Source organism: Onychostoma macrolepis, chromosome 15, assembly GCF_012432095.1.
Source record: "Onychostoma macrolepis isolate SWU-2019 chromosome 15, ASM1243209v1, whole genome shotgun sequence".
NCBI classification, from domain to species: domain Eukaryota; kingdom Metazoa; phylum Chordata; class Actinopteri; order Cypriniformes; family Cyprinidae; genus Onychostoma; species Onychostoma macrolepis.
In genome coordinates this window covers 27039174-27061288 of record NC_081169.1, presented here as the reverse complement: position 1 = coordinate 27061288, position 22115 = coordinate 27039174, and the positions used below count along the sequence as shown (strand labels likewise).

At 35.9% G+C, this 22115-nt stretch overlaps 2 protein-coding genes across 2 annotated transcripts in view; one reads left to right on the top strand and one right to left on the bottom strand.

The window, feature by feature from the left end:
• pxylp1 (2-phosphoxylose phosphatase 1) overlaps positions 1–2991 on the bottom strand; it is a 10231-nt gene extending 7240 nt beyond the window's left edge. Inside the window, exons 1-2 of the mRNA XM_058744543.1 lie at positions 2793–2991; positions 1093–1234 (exon numbers count right to left, since the gene is read on the bottom strand). Coding sequence (XP_058600526.1) covers positions 1093–1171 — 79 coding nt within the window. The 5' untranslated portion in view covers positions 1172–1234; positions 2793–2991. The remainder of the gene's footprint in view (positions 1–1092; positions 1235–2792) is intronic.
• A 4888-nt stretch (positions 2992–7879) lies between these two features.
• slc25a36b (solute carrier family 25 member 36b) lies at positions 7880–21706 on the top strand. The gene is made up of 7 exons (XM_058744556.1): positions 7880–8248; positions 10397–10561; positions 13864–13941; positions 16855–16955; positions 18169–18235; positions 18403–18692; positions 19695–21706. Exons 1-7 carry the CDS (start codon positions 8208–8210, stop codon positions 19886–19888), a joined length of 936 nt encoding a protein of 311 aa, XP_058600539.1. The 5' UTR covers positions 7880–8207; the 3' UTR covers positions 19889–21706.
• The last annotated feature ends 409 nt before the right edge of the window (positions 21707–22115 follow it).

Here is a 22115-nt window from a genome sequence, read left to right as displayed (position 1 = left end):
CATTTTTTATTATTTTTTTTAAATTGTGTTTTTAATTTTGAAATGTTTTCAAAATGTCTTCAAGTGAAAACGACAGATAGAGATTTTCTAATTAATCTAATTCATGTTATAGATCTTACTATAAACAGTTAACCCATGCATGTGTTTATTTTTATTGATTTTACCTCGTAATGTTTAATTGAAAAGTCATAAATGGACCTTCTCATGAAAACAACACAGTAATAATTTTCACACAATACATAAGAAAAACCACTACTTCATGCTTTCATCACAACTTTATATTGTTTGACGTATTTATGAGCAGTGTATCAAGCAGAAAGCATTTCATTTGTGAGATCTTATGCTTTCTTTTAAACAGCCATGCCATTGGCAGTTCAATGCCACTGCTACGAACCAGTTCTTCAGATCTTGCTATCTTAGATGCAAGAGAATAAAATTACTTGCCATTACTCTTACAAAAACACCCCAAAAAGTACCAGGGTTTGTTGGACATGCACCATTCCATACCATGATATACTTGAGTGAAAGACCCTTGAGTGAAGTTTAGTACCATGGTATATTTCAAAGTACCGCAACAGTGCCTTTTTGTAGACGTTTAAGAATTCATAATTGAAAAAAAACTGTATATTGAGGGTTTATGGTGGCCCTGTGTGGTACTAACATAGTGTTTTTGACATGGTAATACCATGATGCTGCCACCATACTGTTTTGTAAGAGTACATAGACACAAATTGACTTTTTTTGGTTTGCATTTTTTATATTTGCATCCAATTGAAAATTTGTTCCTTAAAACTGTGTTCTACTGAAACAGGGAACAATCCATGATATATATATAGCATGTCTTCAAGGGAAATGCCTTTGTTTAGCATGCTGAATGCAGTCTAATTGGGACAATATCCCCACTGGACACACAACCCACACTCAGGCACATAGTAAGAATGTAAATACAATTCAGCAGAGGTTATATACCCACCTGACAGACTAAACACACATACATAGCAGTCCCTGGAGAAACCTTAGAGTCTGCATGAATAGCTGTAAGTTCATACAGAGGAAATGTGACTGAAATTATACATTGTGTTTCACACTTACAATACTGCAGGCTGAAACTCAGCACCGCCAGCAGCGCACCCACCACCAGCACCAGCATGAAACGGCTCCGTGCCAGCATTGTCCTGTGATTGGTTCGGACGCCTGTCCATCAGCCATACATGCACAGCCCCTGTAATGCCACCTGGGAAATTAAGAGCAACGGAAACTTAATATTGCACACATATGAAAAACACAACATGCATGCAATGCTTAACAAATGTTAAGATGCTACAAGGACAAAATGCTCAACACAAAGACTGTAATGAAAACCCCACAGTGCTGGTTTCCCTTTTATAGGCATATTGCAGCAAAATACACCACACAGGACAGCCAAAGTCTGGTGAAACACAAACTGACAAACCTACACACTGCACCAAGAGGCAACGTGTAATTTACCCTAGTTGCACAGAAGCAAAAACTGCTATTAACTCTAAATACAGATAATAGCTGTGTCTTTAAATTCCTACAGTGAGCTTTTTGAGCAATTCTGAAGTGCACACACACAAACATGCACAGCTGATGAACTGAGCAGATGTTGAAAGACGCCAGAAAGTATTAAACCACTTCCTAGACCACACCCTCACTCCTCTGCATAAAAACAGATATGCATTGAAATTTGCAAAATGTGACACCACACCAATATTTCCGTTGCGATTAGAGTTTATCACCTTTTTCGCTGTTTTTATAGTTGAAATATATCCCCTGTAACTGTAATGTCAGTGGTCTCTTGCAGTGTGGCATGCTTTACTCTGTCTAAAACTAGTTTAACTTTCTGTGTAATTATTATTCATGCCGTTTCAGGGCCTTATTTTAAAGGAGAGAGACATGAAATATTAAGGATTTTAACATTTGTCACACAGCAGGATTATTTAAATGAATTAATGAAGCCTAAAACAATTCAGAAATGCAATTCATATAACGACTTGAATACACACTCTTCTATAATGCACATGTTTTAGGTTTCTGAAATGTAAATAATCATTTTGTCAGTTCTACAGAAAATAATCATTACAGTGTCTGAAGGTCAAGTTCATATATTTCACATATTGGACCTTTTTTATAAAAAGGCATGCTCTGCAAAAAAGGTTTTTTTTTTTACACCTTTGAGATTATACCACTTGTGTGTGTGTGTGTGTGTGTGTGTGTGTGAATACAATACATACATACATACAATAAATAAATATAAATACACACACACACACACACACACACATACCTATATTCTAAGGACTGTATACTTTGTATTTTTACTGTATTTTTTTTCCTGATATTAATGTGTTTCTATATTTTTACGATTTTGTTTACAGGATTTCTTTGCAGGATTGCATTTCTTTATGGGCCATATAGAGAAGTTGCAAATGACAGCTCGCATTTCATAACGCATACACAGTAAATGTCTCTGTCTGAAAGTGTTTAATCTTCAAACTCGGAAAATGCTGTAACGGCGCTGTTTCCCTGCAAATATTGTTTCCTGCAATTTCGTGCTTTGCGAGTGAAGACTATCAGTTTACGATCACAAAAGCGCAACATCGGTTTCTTGGGGAAATCGCGCGGAAGGAAAATGATAAGAAGTAACGTTAGTATGTAAAACGGGACAACTGCATGGAATTCTGAACGTGGAAGAAGCCCGCTGAGTGAGATCAGGAGATCAAAGCACGTAAAGACCCGTCAAGGCACGACAAGAGGGAAACCCGCTTTACCTGAGCGAACAGAGCCGAGATATTCCGTTCAGAGGAGTCGATCCGAGCCGTGATCCATCTGCCCCTGAAGAATGACCAGACTCAGCCCTGCTGTGAGCCTCTAACAATATAAATTGAGAGAGCGAGAGAACGTGAGTGTGTGTGTGTCAGACATATTAGTGTTGAGTGTCATTGCTCCCTCTGCTGGACAAAACGCTGTTGTGGTGATATGTGATGGTGATACGATAGCACTGTACATTATACATATACAGTGTTGGAATGTAATATATTACTCATTACCAGAGGTGTAAAATACTTGAGTAATTTTACTTGATTACTTTACTTAAGTATTATTTTGGGGAATTTGTACTTTATTCAAGTACAATTTAAACTGACTACTTGTAATTTTACTTGATTACATTTCTGAAGAAAAAACAGTACTTTTTACTCCTTACAATTTTATTTCATCTTGAAAAGTACATTACATTTTTATTTTATCTTATGCACATTAAATATGGTAAACGGAAGCTCAAACGTGCGTGTCTGATGTGAGAACCAATGATCATTGTTTTCATGCATCAAGCACACATATTTCTACTTCAGTTATGACTTTCATCAGGTAAATGTCTGGCTTCAAAAGTTCACCATCAAATCCGAGGAAGCATATTGAGGTAGCAAAGTTGCATTTCCCCAAAAAATGTTTATTCATTATTTGTTCTGTTTTGATAGAGCCATTAGCTGTGTAATTAATATATTAGCTGAATGCACAAGATTGAGTGCAAATAAAATCAGTGATGAGAATTTAAATACCATTAATATTTTTGTGGAAATATTTTCTTAATTAATTAAAAATCTCCAAAAGTGTTTAAGCATTGTTTGTTAAATTAATTGTAATTCATGTTTAGTGATGTTCTCACCAGGTAGTGGATAAGTTGTATTGATAATAATTATTATTTTTTTTTTTTATCATAATAATTACATGATTTGCTCATTAATTAATCTAATTAGTATCAAATAATTATTTATCAATATTTGCTGAGAAAAAAAACTCTAAAAGCCCCAAATAAATAATTAAAAGATTAACAACACACAAAAAAGTGGCCTTTCAAAACGTTAATGTTGTATGTTTTAATTCTATGACTATCCTCATTAATTCAACACATAGTATTCTGTGTGGAATATGTTTCTAGCCTCCGCATCACATCTTGCTCTTCAAAGGGATAGTTCACTCAAAAATGAAAATTCTCTCATTATTTACTGACCCTCATGTCATCCCAGATGTTTATGACTTTCTTTCTTAAGATGAACTCAAGCAAAGATTTTTAGTCCAGATAATGCAAAACAGAACCACTTCAGAACCCACACAAAGTGAACACAACGGTCAAATTGAAAATATTAGTATTTGTATCCTTCTTACATAAGCCTATCATTTCACTTAAGAAGACACGTTACCAGTGTTGGGTTAGTTACTCAAAGAATGTACTATATTACTCATTACTAGTTACTCCTTTCAAAGGTAATATTGTTACTTTACTTATTACTTTCTGGCAACAGTAATTAGTTACACTACTAGTTACATTACTTTTTCTTCAAACTGTTTAATTTTCCAAAAATATTTTTAATTATATTAATATAATGTACCACATGCTGATCAGAGGGATGTAATGCCAGAGTAAAGTAAAGCCACAACTTACACAACAGATCTTTTTTCCTGACAAAATCAATATAATGCAATATTTCTATCTGCTGAATGTAAGCTTTTCCATATTCCAGGCTTGCCTGCTGCACCGGGGACATCACATGCATGTGCGAGTCATGAAAATTATGAAAGTAAATCTAGGAATTATTTGATTGTTGAATTTTTAAATCAGTGGGGTTGAGGCATCAAAAGTAACTAAGTAACTTATGGAAAGTAACTGTAATATTATTACTGAAATCTTATAGTTACACTACTAGTTACTGCAAAAAGTAATATTATTACAGTAACTAAATTACTAGTACACTGTAAAAAGTGATAAGTTGACTTAACTTAAAAAAACTGAGGAAACCCGTTGCCTTAAAATCTTTAAGTAAATGATAATTAAAAAATAAGTTAATTGAATTGTCACTTTTTATTTTTTTTAATTATTATGTACTTAATAATTTTAAGGCAACGGGTATCCTCAATTTTTTTTAAAGTTAAGTCAACTGTCACTTTTTACAGTGTAACTAGTTACTGCCCAACACTGTACATATATAGCCTTAGCTTAGCCTGCTATGGAAACAGTACAAGTCTATGAGATGTCCTCACTAGTCAAATCTCTGTGTGTAGGCATGTGTTTGTTGTGCTTGTGCCCTCATGCACTTTGACCTGAAAACTATTAATGGTCCACCAGAGGTGTTCTGGACTGGTTTTGCTTCAGAACACAGATTTTACACTGGACATCAAGTGTCCGAAGTATATATATTAAATATCTCTTGAATTTGGCTGGGAGTGTGACCTACAAACAATGTTTAACCTTGTTGCAGACTATATTTAATCCTTTTGAAGTATACAAGTAATAATAGTAAGCCTATTTATTTGGCAAGTATGCACAGTTATATGGCTAGTTGCACTGTGTTATTTGCATTTAACAGGATAGTTTTCTTTAGTGTCTGTCATTTTATGCCGGTGTTTGTGTGTGTGTGTGCGTGTGTGTGTGTGTGTGTGTGTGTGCTCTGTGCTTGTTTGTACTGATTCTACATTATTTGAACTGGTAGCCAAGGCAAGACAAAAATAGGGCAACATTGCACATCTCAAAGCATGCAAAACAGAACAGTAACAACAACAAAAAAACACAAAATGCAAGTTTGTAGGGAACAGTGGAAGGGAAGGGAATGAGGAGCTATGCAACAGAGAGACCATTTGGATACCAGAACTACACTAATAATTACCATTCTTCCGCAAAAAAAAAAAAAAAAAAAAGAAAAGGAAAAAAAGAAGAAGAATTAGTGATTTCCACCCTCTCACACTTCAGTACCCACACATTGGCTACGTTCACACTGTCTGTTTTTAGGATTGACAACCGCATTTTCTTTACAGGTGTGAGTCTCGAAGTGTCTCGTTCACACAGCAGCTTAATGCTGTCTGTATGAACGTGCAACGGGAGTCAAGCCCGCATTCCTTACCAGTAACCATAGCGACAGTGAACAAAGTAAAATCAAAGATGGCGACGTCCATAAAACTGAAAGTCTTATCACTTTCTGACACAAGAAGAACCCAATTGAGCCGCAGTTTTTAAATTTAGGTGGAGAGCTGAGCATTTAAATCAACACAAAACTGACGGGAGCGGCTCCGGTGAAAAAACAGACTGGATCTAAAACCTTCAAATGACACGCAGCTCATTTCTCCGTCACTGTAAGTTACTGAAAACACACATGAAAACACGAAACACACTGTAGATGCGCTTTTGTGCGGCGGAGCGGCTCTCTCTCGCGCTGTATATGATATGACATGACAGACAACTAGTTGTCCAGTCCGGTTCCGTTCACACAGCGCGTGTGTTCCGAGAATACGGTTGTGAGTCCTGAAAATTTACAGGTGTGAGTGAACGTAACCGTATTAAGGACTCGGCGCCATTTGTTCACTGTCGCTATGGTTACTGGTATGCGGGCTTGACTCCTGTTGCACGTTCATACAGACAGCATTCTAAACACAACTGTAAGCTGCTGTGTGAACGAGACACTTCGAGACTCACACCTGTAAAGAAAATGCGGTTGTCAGTCCTAAAAACTGACAGTGTGAACGTAGCCACAGGATTGATAACCGTATTCGGCTGCTGTGTGAACGTGGCTGTCTAAGTTAATGCATGTTTGTCACACTGACTCATGTGACTTGTATAATTAAAGTCATACAGCCACAACCTGAATGAACAGAAGATTGAGTCGCTTTAAATATAGATCTGCCTGTTTACACAGAACACAGAACAGTTCAAAGAGCCTGTCTTCTAAAATGCCCTATTACTGACAGATGTGATAGAGATATGCTGTCTCCATCTCAGCTTTTGTGTCTCTATCTCTTTTGAACAGAAACAGAAACAGTAGCTGCAAGTGTCTCTGTTAATTATACAATTAATTATTTTGATTGTTTGTTTGAAGTTTGTTAATTGCATTTTGCATATCTGATAATTGTTAAAGGATAGACTTTTGTAATAACTCGATTTAGGGGTAGGAACAGCAGGTTTTACAAGTTTTGTCTAGGTTAAAGATGTGCAAAGACTTTACTGATCATCACCATGTTAATAAAATGATGACCTACAATGTCCAGGTAAAATAGTTAATCAACACACCATAGGCCCAATAATTCTGCTTTATATGTCTGTATACTATTTCTTATAAAACAAGTGCAATTTCACAGTCAGACAAAAGAAACTTGGAAGTATTTTATGATTTATGGTCCATTTTCAGTAAGCCACCCAGAGAAAGAGTTAACTATGCTTTTAATTTGTTTTGGAAGACATACAGTGTCAATAAAAGAGTGTGTTTTGTGCACAAAGTTATTGTTTGCTGTCAAAGTACAGCTTAAGATTTTCCGTTTTGAATTTGATATTTTTTTTCTCTCCTACCACTTGCAGATGCCAAAAGAAACAAAGTAAAAATCAACTTAAAATGGTTCCTGCCAAATAAGTCCTCTCTATAAAAAAAAAAAAATGAATAAAAAAATCGAAATTATAAAATATGACACATGTAACTTTATGACAAATACTAGATCCTCCAAAAAATATTTTGTCCAGTGTATTATGCAGAAAATAATATAGTTTAGTTGTTTCAGGCAAAGTTTGTAATTTTTTTGATATATATATATATATATTTTTTTTTTTTTATTTTTTTATTTTTTTTTTTAAATTCATTTTTTTTATTTTAAATTGTTTTAATTTCATTTTAATTTTATTATTATTATTATAATTTTTTTTTTATTATTATTATATCTGTACATAACCCATGACGGTAATTTGTGTGTGAAAGGGCAGCGATCACGTGAAAGGCGCTTGATGGAGGCGGGATCTGAACTGAAATCGACCAATAGACGCTTTTGTTTTGCGCCCTCTGATTGGTCCATCGACCGAAACTGTAAGCGCGTTTACGTAGCAGAATGTATGTAAGCGTACACGCAGAAGGTGAAGTCCGCGCGGGGTGAACGTGCACGTTTTTAACTCTCTGATTTGACCTGCCACTTGGACTTTGACCCAGATCAGAGATATGTAATCACCTCTTCACCGCACACTTACTTTCAGACCAACTATTGAAGAAGTGACGACCGTGGATCGATCAGCGGGGGTTTGTTGGAGGCGAAGCCGCGACGCTTTGAGGTCGCATAAAGTCACTAGAAACGAGCGGGACTCGCACCCTCCGCATGAGCACCACACAGACATTAACACTGCTGCCCAGTCCGGTGCATCCCGGAGAGCATGAGCCGAGATGAGCCAGAGAGACACACTGGTGCATCTGTTTGCTGGAGGGTAAGACAGCTTTACTCATAAAGATTACTTTACATAAACATCGTGTAAAACTTAAGCAGCTAACGTTAGAGTCTAGTACTACTACTAACAAAAATACTAATAATAGCTAACTTTTATGATTCGAATTTATTATATCAACATTTTTTTTTGTATGTTACTGTTTATATATGTATGTATGTATGTATATGTGTGAAACAGCCATATTAGTTTAAAATATATATATTTTTTAAATACATTTTTGAATAACTTAATTGTGTTTTTGTCTTTATAGATGACTTTTACTCATGTTTAAAAGGTTGCATTTACTGGAATTTGTTGGAGTTTTTCCAAGACTTCTTAACTTCCCCTTTGCGTTTTATGTGTTAAAATTAGAGAAAGTTTGCAATTTTCTTATGAACATATTTTCAACTCCCCATGCTACTGTTATTATCATCACATCAACCATTTTGGACAACAATTCTGTTTTTGTTTGATCCGTCAGGACGAAAATTTGAAGATGGTTTCAGGTTTTGGATATTCTTCGAGTAGCTTTATTAGCCTAGGTGTCATTACAAAATTCAGAATTTTAATCGAAAAACGGTATATTTCTATTTATTTATGTAAGATTAAAGCTAGGTAAATTGTTAAAATTGTTGACTATGCTAATGTTTCTCCGAACTCTGAAAATGTCATTACAGTAACACACAATATACCAAAGTCCACTTGAAGCTCGATCAAAGCTGTGATGAAAGATTTTTTCAGTACACGTGATGAGTATTTCAACATGTTTGATGTAATATAGTTTACATTAATAACACATTTACATTCCCACTTTATATAAACATACTGTACATACACAGAGTAAACGAGGTCTGATTGCACCACACATCCAATAAGTTTGCATTTCCAAGAATTAATAAATCTGGTGTAACACAGGAACTGACAGCTGTTATAGAGTCATTCAAGGCTAATAATGACTCTTATAATGTGACTTTCAACACAATCTTCACTCATTGAATCACTCACACAGACATTCAGCTTGATTCTGAAACAGACAGAAAATCAACAAGTAAAAACAAATCTAAATATAAACAACGCATAGTGGTTTGCAGTATGAGTGCATAATTTAGCACCGTCATCCCAAGAGAGCTTGAATTCAGCCGCACTGATGTTTATATTACAGTCTATATAGAGAGAAAAACCTCAGGATATTTGTGTTCTTTTTCTGGACATAAAAAGAAAAAATGAAATGGAAGGTTTAAAGCTTTATTCTTTACTTGAATCAAAACGGTAATCATATATAACGGTGTTCTTATAAATGTCAGTCATAGTTTTCTGGAACTGATCTGTTACGGTAGTCTGCTTTCCTGAACTTGCATGAGGGGATCATCATGCCTGGCATTGATATTCTGTGCCCATAGTGATGATAGCCTGTGCTCTAAATAACTGTACTCAAATAAACCAGCACAGTGTTTAAAATAGAACTATTGACTGGCACTTTCATGAACTCCGTCTACATGACACTGTCAAAACTGGCTTTTTATCCCATCTTTATGTCCCATCTACTCCAGTTATTAGGAGCTGCACAGTATTGCAAACCATTTTTATCTTACAGTGTTTTCATATATGAAAATAATGATCAAATGCACCATGGTATTGCTATATGATACTGTTTAATAAACTACTGTTTAGTTTATCATCTTTATCTAATTTATCAACATTTCTGTAGCTTTAGATTTGTATCGCATGTATCACACCTCAGATTTCAGATGCAGTATTTCCATTGGAAAACACTGATATCGGGTTGTTGGCAGCACGTGGAGGGTGGTTTGGGTTACTGTGTTTGCTGACCCACATCTTGTGGAACGAGTGCAAGTGTTGGAGCTGATTAGCGGAAACTCACCTTTCACATTAGGCTTGAAATTCTATTGCTCTTGTTTCCTCTGTGTTGTGATGTTCGACTGAAGTCTCGTGGCTTTCAGATAAGAAGTCATTGGATGACTGACCCACATTGTGTGCTCAAACTTTTGACTGCTATTGACAGAGTTTGACCATATTTTTAGCTTAATTTCTTTTAATCGATTCTTATGTGCAGAAGAAAAAAAAAAAACACCAAGTTAAATTGTACTGTCCCTCAAAATTGTATTTTTATTTTTTCATTTCTCTCAGATGTGGAGGCACAGTGGGTGCGATCCTGACCTGTCCGTTAGAGGTGGTGAAGACGAGGCTTCAGTCTTCCTCAATAACACTTTGCATCTCTGAGGTGCATCTGAGCACAGTTAATGGAGCCAGCATGGCACGTGTGGCTGCTCCGGGGCCCCTTCACTGCCTCAGGTACGTTTAAACAAGTTAGTTATTCTTTGCATTTTACGATTCATTGGACTAATCCTATTACTTTTGGAAAATAAAAGGGTGTGAAATATCAGTACCACTACGCTCAACAACGCAGCCCAAATGACGTAACAGGCAATGTGCTGTCTGCCCTTGCTGGGGTGCATTGAAAGACGATGATCTTGAATCGACGATAGCCAGAGATATTGTTAAAAACATCAATTATTGGCAATCTTAAGAGGTTTTGTAATTTCCAATTAATGTAGGCCTGTTACATTCTTATTTTTATTAGGCCTATTATTATTGTGAAGTTACTTTTATTATTAAATTAAAAGTACAATTAATTTCCCCCTGCAATAATTAACGCATAACTGATGCGCTGCGAGGATAAGATTAGGCTATATTTACTCCTCAATTAAAATGTTTTTAAAAAAGGTCTTTTAAAACCGGTCTATTAGGCTATAGGCTACCTACAATGAATTATAGTCCTATAATTCAAATATTAACACTGCAGTCATCAATAAAAATCAATGAAATAAAAAGCTTTTATTTCAAGCACCGACTTTTAAAAACAACCTGTTTAACACGAAACACGTTTCTTATATTTTTTTTCAGTATGTACGGGCCACAAGAGAAATATAAAGGAAATCCATGAAAACAGCTATAGGCTATATCGTTATCAGCATATGTTGAAGTAGATTCGTCTCTCTTTGTCTCTGAGAGAATATGCAGCGTCAGATGCCGAAAGCTTCGTCATTACTCCGTCATTCTGTTTTTACTTTCACTTTCTGCTTATAGTGTGCAAACCCTGGTGCAAACGCGTGCTTGTGTGATATCCATTGGCTCATCTTCACGGTTTAAAACAAAGATTTCCAACATTGCGAAGTAACCAATTGCTCCGCCCCCCCGTATCGAAAACGTACAGAACCGTGACACCACTGTGTCGTATCGAACAGAACCGTGAATTTTGTGAATCGTTACACCCCTTTTATGTATATATATATATATATGTATGTATGTATGTGTGTGTGTGTACGTATATGTGTGTATGTGTATGTATGTAGAAGTGTGGTGTCAAACGATCGCATCCAAAATAAAAGTATTTGTTTACATAATATGTGTGCGTACTGTGTATATTTATTATGTGTATATATAAATACACACATACAGCATATATTTTGAAAATATTTACATGTATATATTTATATTCATATAATTTATATCATACATAAATATATTTAATATATAAACGTAACATATATTTCTTAAATATATACATGCATGTGTGTGTATTTATATATATATATACACAGTACACACACATTTTGTAAACAAATTTTTATTTTGGATGCGATTAATCGTTTGACACCACTATATATAATATGATGATATATTAAATTGTGCAAAGACAGGTTTATAATTGTCTACAGGAGTGTTGGTACTCTATGAATTTTACTAAAGATGATAATATTTACTCATCTGATTTAACATGTCGGTTTTAGTTCTGGATACAGGCAACACCCTTTACTGGAACAGTGCGAATGTTACATCTGCATTGTGAGAACGTTGAATCTGCGTTGCATTGGCTCAGTGTTTTGTAAACATTTGTTCTATGGTTTGTGGGCCTAAAACCAAGTGTCCATCTTCCCTGCCAGAGGAAACGCCCCCTTTCTGTCGACTCGTTCCAAAAATGTGGTCACATTTCTTCACTACACCACCAAAAGTGGCTAAATAAAGTCAGAAGACAAGGCAAAATAAGGAACGTTGGTTTGCAGTCTAAGAGCTATATATCCACACATGTATAATATACAAGTATATTCATTACCAAAGTAGAACTTCGGTGTTTATACAATACATATTGCATAAAGTCTATAATGCCCTCTCTTTGCCTCTTTCTTTCTGTTTTCTTTATAAAGAGACTGTTCACAGTGGTTTCCACTCCCCCTTACCCAACCAATCGCTGCCCTCACACTAAAACACTGCGTCCTGGTGCTTGGCTCGCGGTTGATGAGTGTGTGTGTGTGTCTGAATCACTGGTTCTCAAAACGGCCCCTTGTCCTCTTAGTTTAACTCGGGTTATACATCACAGAAGGGTACCACAATACTAAACACAAAGACATTTATATATAGACTTTGGTCTCGTTTATCAATGTAATACAGTGAGTAAATGATTCTGACATCATATACACTCCTTCATGGATTATGGCTTGTTACACAACTTGTACATGTTGGCGTAAGTCTATTTTGGCTTTTTGACATCTAAGTATTATAGGCTTTGATTGAACGCATGTCCTTTGACGTCAGCAACAAAAGGTATAGGAAGTGTTTTCGCCTTTTTAAAAGTTAAGTCTGTTTATTTTGCTATACCAACTATGCCAAATTATGCCCAATTACATGGGTAGTCGCATTTTATTATTTCCATTTTGCATTGTTCTCTTGCCTGATGTCCCTGGCCTTATGTGGCCCATGTTTTCGGTCACAACTCTCCAGTTGAGAACCACTGGGGTAAAAAGATTACATGGAGAAATCCATGATGGAATATAAATAACTTTTGCACGACCTGCTCAAGGTCGCTATTCATTTGATTTCATTTTTATTTAGCTTTTCATTGACTTTCTTTTATATTGTATGTGTGTGATGACAGTAACCTCTCACACCTCACACGAGGTATTTTTTACACGTGTCTCAGGTATTTCTTTGTGTGAACATGTTGTTCAGAGGTGTGTCTTATTGGCTGATCGAAGGATTAAGAAAATATTTTGGTGATTCACACAAAGAAATGTTTGGGTTATATATTTCATTCCAAAACAATTCATTTGAATTCACAGCTTTACAAAGGATAAAAAATTATAAATAAATATGTTTTCATAATCAAATTGCGGCCTGCTTATAGGGCCAATACATTTTATTTGGTGTCATTTTTAAGACAATTAAGCACCCATTTTTATCTATAAATATACTGCAACAAGCAATAATGTTATTATTTTTGCATAAGAATTTGTTTAATTATCAGTTTGCTTGAATTACTTAATTGTTATGAAAACGAAGTCAATGAAAAAAAAAATCTTCAATGTTCCTAAAATAGAATTAATTTTCATGCTCAATGTTGTTGTTGTTGTTGTTTTTGTTTTTTTACCATTGATTTTGGAGTGAAATATAAGACATTTCCCCCAACCAGTTCCCAGGAACAACATTACATGTTTTACCAACTCCAGAGTGTATTTATAATGTTCACAAAGCCATTCAGAATAAAAATGTAATTTGTCTTGCACTTTTGTTGATCTGTTTCTCTCTGTCTTTCTCAGATTAATTCTTGAGAAGGAAGGCCCTCGTTCTTTATTTCGGGGCCTGGGGCCCAATCTAATCGGAGTGGCTCCTTCACGGTGAGTGTTTGTCCATTCATACAGTTAAACAGGCTAATCAATACATCTGTCTCACCAAGCATTTACAGTAAGAATGTGTAGTCCTGAACTCTGTGTACTGAAGTGAGAGTAATTCTGATGCAGTGCGACTGATGCAATCCCTGCTCAACCGGTAAAGCTGCAAAATTACAGAGTTTAGAATATAATAGAAGTCTATATTCAGGATTATTTTACAGGTCAGACTGTAGGGTGCAAATATGGGGGAATCTGATCCCCCAGTTAAAGGGATAGTTCACCCAAAAATGAATTTTTTTTTTTTATTATTTAATCACCTACATTTTTACTTTCATCTTTATGCCAAGTTCACACTGCACGATTTTAGCCCGATTTTTCACTCGCCGACAAATGCCCAGTGATTAGCCATTTACAAACAACGTGCCTACATTTTTGCATTATAATATACAGAACAGGTAGGCTACATGAAGATAAAGAAGGGGCTTTTTCCTGTAAATAATATTCTCCTATAAAGGACAAAAGATTTATTGCATTTTTCTTTTTCATCACTTTGAAGGATTTTATAGGCTGTAAGAAATAAACATCATTATAAAATGCACATAACATTGGTTTTGCTTTCAAGTAGGCTACGTAGATTTGTGTATATAAAAATTTCCCAGCAGAAGGATGTTTGTTAACAAGTCATCTTTAATTATTGTGTGTTCGGGGAGGACTTCTAGACCATAATATCAGCGTGATCTTGCGTTATTACCTTATCACTTCTCGCGTGTGTTTGGCTGTAGTTTGCGGAGCAGACAGAGTTGTCGGCGATTCTTCCTGTTGTAAAGTCATGCATTGTGTAACCTCCTGTCGCCGATATATCGTGAAATGTGAACACAGCAGTGACTGAATGCTACCCCAGATAGTCATGCAGTGTGAAAACAACGGTGATCCGGTGACTTTGAAAATTGTGCAGTGTGAACTCGGCATTAGAACACAAAAGATATTTTGAGAAGTAACTTTTCTTTGTTTTGGGTGGACTGCCCTTTTAAGACAAATAAACTACAAATAAACAGTTTTAGTTCTAAACAATACAATGCAGTTTTCAATAAACATTTACCACTGAATTTATAATCAGGTGATACGTTGATGTGTTTTTCAGGCCATTAAACGTGTCTGAGCTCATTTAACAACTGTTGATTAAACCAGGTGTTAAACACTGCACTTTTCTGCCACTTCAGCATTTTTGAGGTTTTCTGGAACAATGAAGCTCATCATCTGAAATCTAAATGGGCTGTTTCAGCCTTCAGCTGAGGTGTAACAAACAGCAGCCGGCTCCCAGAGAACAGCACGACTTAACGAGCAATTAAATAAATGAATGGGCATGATAAATGGTGGTTTTAACATTTAGTGTGTGTATAAACAGATGTTTTATGTGCAAGCATTCAGGATAAAGCGCTTGTCCAGTGATGCACACATGATAAATCGCCACTGGACCTGTTACTTAAAGGGCAGCTTATATAAATGTGTGTGTTATATAGACAGGAAGGTGAGATCAAACTTGAGATTAGTTGCGGAGTGTGTGGAGAGTGTTTTCCTGTTGGAGTGCTCACCGTCCATTAGTTAAGAGCTTCAGGATACTACATGTGCAAACATTTGCGGTTACATACGAGGGTTTGTGAAGAACACGTTGTCCTTGTGAGCTGCTTAATGAGCCATTGGGTGGGTCAGAAGGTGTGGAACAAAATTATGTTGTATTTGGCAGCATTGCATTTATCATTTGGAAAAATCAAGCTTAGATTTATTTTTGGAACATGGTAGATGGTTTCTTTATTGCTGGTCTGAGCTGGAAATTAGCTTGTCATTGACTGGTCAACCAGCCAACTTGTTCCAAAACCCACCTTAAACTAGTATCAGGTTGGTTGGTTGCAGATAATGTCTTGGACCTGCTAATGACCAGCTTACCTGCTGAAAAGAACATCTTAAACCAACCTAAATAGTTTGGTAATCTCCCAGCTTGGCCAAGATTTACTAGTTGTGCTTAGAACATGGTAGATGGCTTCTGGCTGGTCTAAGGTGGAAATTAGCTGGTCACCAACCAGCTTGTTCCAAAACTCACCAGGAACTAGTATGAGGTTAGGTTGTAACAGATAATGACCAATTTGAACCAGCTAATGACCAATTTTCCTGCCGCAAAGAACCTATTAAACCAGCCTAAATGGTAATTGGCATGCTTGGTTTAGTAAGTCTTCCAGTCTGGCCAATATGATATTAATCAGATAATTTCTGTATTTTAATAATAATAATCTCCAAAGAATGTGCAAATTCAAGGCTATGAAAAACAATGTGCTGTATGTTGTGCAAAACATAAGATTATTATTTTATTTATTTATTTTTTCACATAAGATAGCATCATTGCAGTTGTCCTTTGGAAAAATCAAACTTAGCTTTGGTATTTGTGTTTGGAACATGGTAGATGGTTTCTAGCTGGTAATTAGCTGGTCATTGACCGGTCAACCAGTCAGCTTGTTCCAAAACCTGCCTTAAACTAGTATGAGGTTGGTTAGTTGCAGATAACAAATGACTTGGACCAGCTAATGACCAGATTTCCTCCTGAAAAGAACATTTTAAATCAGCTTAAGTCCTGGTTGGTTTAGTAAAAGTCTCCCAACCTCGATGTTAATCAGATCATAGGTAAACTGTTTGCTCAGCTGGTTTAGTAAGTCTCCCAGTAAGTCTGGCCAAGATGATGTTAATCAGGTAATTGGTAAATGGTTTGCTCATCTTTGCTGATGTGGTGTTCAGCTGGTGGTTTATCTGGTTGGCATCCCACACTGACCAAAGTGGCCAAAGCCAGCCTGACCGTGACCCGTCTGTTGTAGTTCAGTAGAGTGTAATAGAAGTGTGTGTTGTTACTCATGTGTCCTGCTGTGTTTTCAGGGCCATCTACTTTGCAGCCTATTCCAGCTCAAAGGAGAGACTGAACCATGTGTTTGAACCAGACTCCACGCAGGTGCACATGACGTCTGCTGGGATTGCAGGTAACTTCCTTAATATATGACTATGCAATCTAACTACATCCTGTTGCCTCGGTTTTGATGGGCTCATAAAATATAAACCATTTATTGCTTAATTGCATGTGTAGATGCGTCTAGTGAATTGGAGTTGCAACGGTTTGTTTTTGCTCCATGCTGTATCTCTGAGTAACAGTAAATGTCACAGCGCTCAAGCACATGGCCAGAAGAGCGTGAGTGTCTCTTCTCACCTGTCACTTGGACTTTTGCCAAGGAGGGTTTAGATTAACGCTCATTGTACTATGCTAGAGTTTTCTTACACCTTTAAGCTGCTTTTTCATTGTTTATGAAGATGATCAACAAAGTCATTCAGAAGAAAATGAAGTGAGATTGTGCAATGTTGTTTGGGAACTAGGGCTGCAACTCTGAGCTGCAATGTTTTCCTCCAAACAATGTGCAAATTCAGTGCTATAAAAATATATAAATTGTGCTCACATTCTGCAAAGATTAAAACTGGACAAAACATTTGTGTCGGTTTGAATAAATTTTCGAATGATGATCGAGCACACAAAATATTAATTAGGATTTGAAGTAAATATGGACAATTTTTAAACCTAAATGCAATGTCCAACAAATATTTTATCAAAAGTAATTTGGATTATTTTAGTCAAAATTATTGCTCTGCATTCTGGTGATGCAATCGGGATGACCCTTTTTGTTAAATTAAAAGTATTGTTCATTGTTTAAAAGGTTGAGATTGGTAAGGTTTATTGGTGTATTTAAAAGGAGTATCTTATGTTTACGAACACTGCATTTATTTAATCAAAAATGCAGTAAAAACAAATATTGTGACATTTTTACAATTTAATCACATGATCCTTCAGAAATCATTCTAATATGCTCAGATGTAGCACAAGAAATATTTCTTGTTATTATCAATGTTGAAGTTTACTGCTTCATATTTTTGTGGAAACCATTAAACATTTTTTTTTCAGGAGTCTTTGATGAATAAAAAGTTCAAAAGAACAGCATTTATTAGAAGTGCAAATCTTTTGTAACAATGCAAAAGTCTTTACTGTCACTTTTGATCAATTTAGTGCAAACTTTTGAAAGGGAGTGTTTTATTAAAAAAATTATGAAAGTAGCTGATTATCCAAAATATCTGTTAGTGTGTGAAGGTTAGCGCTCATTTCAGTTTAGTACATTTGCATTTTAATCTTTCCTCTTCTACTTCATGTAGGGTTCACGGCCATAACAGCAACCAACCCAATTTGGATGATTAAGACACGTCTACAATTGGACGCCAGGTAAAGTGGCAACAGATGTGACTTTATGGAAGTAGATTGTTTGATTAATATCCTTAGTGACTGATTCCTTTGTTCAAGTTGATCGTTTTAACATCATCTAGTGCTCATTCATGATTCCAGACTCAGTTTTGAATTTGACTCACTAAAGTGTGTTTTATTTTTCACAGGACACGTGGGGAGCGTCGCATGAATGCTTTCGAGTGTGTGCGGCGTGTTTATCAGACGGATGGGCTACGCGGGTTTTACCGCGGCATGTCTGCCTCTTATGCGGGCATCTCAGAGACTGTGATTCACTTTGTGATCTATGAAAGCATAAAACGGCGTCTTTTAGAGGCCAAAGCAGCAACGCACATGGATGGGGCCGAGGACAAAGCCAAGGACGCGACAGACTTCGTGGGCATGATGCTGGCAGCCGCCACTTCCAAGACCTGCGCCACCTCCATAGCCTATCCACACGGTGAGCATGTGCATTTTCCCATCAGAGCATCATATCATCATAAAATCAGCATGAAACGTCATTCACAACCTATTTTACTTCCATAATGTGACATACGTAAGCAAGGACGCATTAAATTGATTAATAGTGACACGACATTTACAGCGTTTCTGAGGGTCTTAGTCTTAATTTACCATAATTTACCTTATTTAAGGCTTTAAACGGGTTTTAAATCTGAGCAGAAAATCTTAAATTCATAAAGACATGGCATTAAATGTTGCATGCATTGTAAAAAATGTCTTACTCAGTATTTGTTTTTTTCAATACCACTATTTAAATGTCTTTAAATCCACATACGTTTACTTGAGATACAAAATTGAACAGAATTAAAATGAGTTTGTTTCTAAAAAAATGTCAATGGTGTATGAAATCTTGTTTTTCTTTTAAACAGAATAGAAAATGAAAATTTCATTTACTTGCCCTCATGTTGTTCCAACCTTTCATGAAACAACATTTGGGTGAGTAATAATGACATAATTTTGATTCTGGGTGAACTGTCTCTTTAAGTTGATTTTTCTGAGCCTATTGGCCGATATTTGTCCTTGTTTTAATCATAAACTCACTCAATTCTGATGATTTTACAGAAGACATGCTTCTCATGTAAATATCTTGATTTAAGAATCTGTAGACATTTGCACTGGAAAACAAGACAAAATACTAAAGAAGGATGCATTTTTTGCAGTGTGATGGGAAATTAGAGGAAGTTATTTCAATATTCTAGTGATTAAGAACAGTTCTTTAAATTGTAGTAACATTTAATTTTCAAGAACATTTGCAATCAAATAAATGCAGCCTTGGTGAGCATAAGATACTTGTTTTGAAAAACATTTAAAAAAAATCTTACTGCCCTCAAATGTTTGAATTTTATATAAAAAGGATACAAACAGTATCATTTGGGTTTCATGTTGACTAATAAGTTAACAAGTTGACTGAGCATTTGTTTTTCTCTGTTTGGTTCTGCAGAGGTGATCCGCACACGGCTAAGGGAAGAAGGTACCAAGTACCGCTCGTTCTTCCAGAGTCTCAACCTGGTGATTAGAGAGGAAGGCCATCGAGCTCTTTACCGAGGACTCACCACACATCTGGTCAGACAAATCCCCAATACGGCCATCATGATGTGCACCTACGAGTTCGTCGTCTACCTGCTCGAAGGCTAAACTTTGACTTGAGGTGCCTCAGTACTCATGGACGAAAAGTTCTGTGGTTTCATTCACAATTTGGTAGTGTCTTCTGAGAGGATGGTGTTAGGAGAAAAAGGAAATGACAAAAAAAAAAAAAAAAAAAAAGGTGGTGTCTAGAAAGCAATGTTCTTGTTTCTTGGTTTTTCTTAACTTTCTGTCTTTTAATATTCCTCAAAATGATGCTGCTTTTAAAAAGCCTTGACAGTCAGTTCACCTTTAGCCTCCTCAGAGTTAGTTTTTCCCTCTCTAACAGCACCTCACATCAGATAGCTCTCGAATGTGGATTCAGCAGGTTATTTCTGTCAGAGAAGCTGTTCTTATGTTGGCAGGTCATCGAGGGTTTTGTCCGGCCCATTGCTATGCTGTAATGGTGATCAAAGCTTCACTGGATTTTCTCGAGCTTTGAGCTGGAAAGAAATTGAAGAGGATCCAGACTGAGGCTTGCTTCCTGTCTAGGAGCAGCCAATCAAGTTGCACTTACACCATGCAATGCAAACGCAAAAAGATCTTACATGGATGCATATACCTGAGACTGTGCACACATGTATGGAGAAGAAAAAAAAAAAAGATGTCTAAGAGCACGTTTAGTTGTTTGGACACTGTACAGGTGATTGTGTGCTAATCTCTGAATGTCATATTTGTGTTTGCTGCCCATATTTGCAGTAGCCCCTCACTGCAGAACACAAGATCCAGGGGGCGTGGTTGTATCCACATCTTAGGGGGTGGAGATTGGTAGGTTTAGGTATACGTAAAGTATGACAAAGGAGTTGGATCTAGATCCAACCACGCCCCCTGGATCTTGTGTTCTGCAGTGAGGACCATCTCCATATTTGACCTTAATACATGAATGTAACAATCGTTGCAGCCAAAATAGGTTGTTAGCACAAAAAAAACTTTAATAAATATGTATTCAGCAGCAACATTACTAATGAAAGAAAATGATCATTCAAAAAAAGAGAAGTAAATATTATGCAAGAAAGACATTGCACTGTAACACAAAATAAGTTTATTTTTTGGTGGACATGTTGCACCCCCATCCCAAAAACACACAATGAGCACCAAAAAAAAAAAAAAAAATTGAAGCGAGTTTGTGGCCATAGAAAAGAGTCTCATGCTGCGAAAGAAAACAGCATTTTTGTCTTTTTGCAGTAAAAATACCAAGACATCCTTTGAACAAGATCACTTTGCTTGAAAAGCTAAATTGCATTCGATATTAAGACATATTATTATTATTAAATCATGATGTTTGTTACAATATAATAATATTTCATCACAATAACCCCAAAAAGTATAAATCTGTTGTGTTAGATTTATACTTGACTCACTGGCAAAATTCTTTTTATTTTGTTAAGAATAAAGTGCATTTACTAAGAATGTTGCCATGTCTTTAAATCTATATTTATATTATATTCATATTTATAATATTTTTGTTTCTCAATTTCAAGTGAAATGATCTTATTTTATAAGAATGTTTTAGTTATTTTCATGAAAACAAGACTAAAATACTGCTAAAGATTTACTGCAACATAGACAGAAAAAGTTATTAAAATATAAAATATTGTCAAGCTGTCAAAATTCATGTTTTCACTTTATGATGCAGTTTTGTATGATGTTCTCTCACACTTATGCCTTTATGATATGTCACGAGTCCAGTGTTGTTGTTTTTTTCCTTCAGTGTTTGGTTGTTTTGTTTACAGTCAATTTGGTGTGACCACCTCTGTTGTCACTGTTCGTTAGGACATTAATATTCAGCAGTTGATCATATGGAAAAATAAATGCATATAAGAAAACAAAGATGGGCATGCATGTTTTGCTTTGGATGGAGATTCTGGGTTTTTCTCTTAAAGATGACTCGCTAAACAAAAGTTAGAAATTTCTATGTCTGTGTGTTTTTAGACATGGAGTCCTTTGCACTGCTTTTCTTTGCTTTATTTTTGCTTTCTCACATGCACTGAGACATTTAGTTTGACACCTGGAAAATCAGGAAATGTGTGCGTGAATTCCAATGACACACAACTTGCTTTTAACTTGTTGCACGAGTGATTCAGCATTCACGGGTCCAAACTGCTGTAGTTTGGGTCAGATCTACACGAGAGGAAACAAGTTGTTTAGTTGTCCAAACAGGTAAGAAATTCATAAAATATGGAGCTAATTGATTTTCATTTTCCTGTGTTGAAAAATGTCTTAATCAGCTGAAGAATGC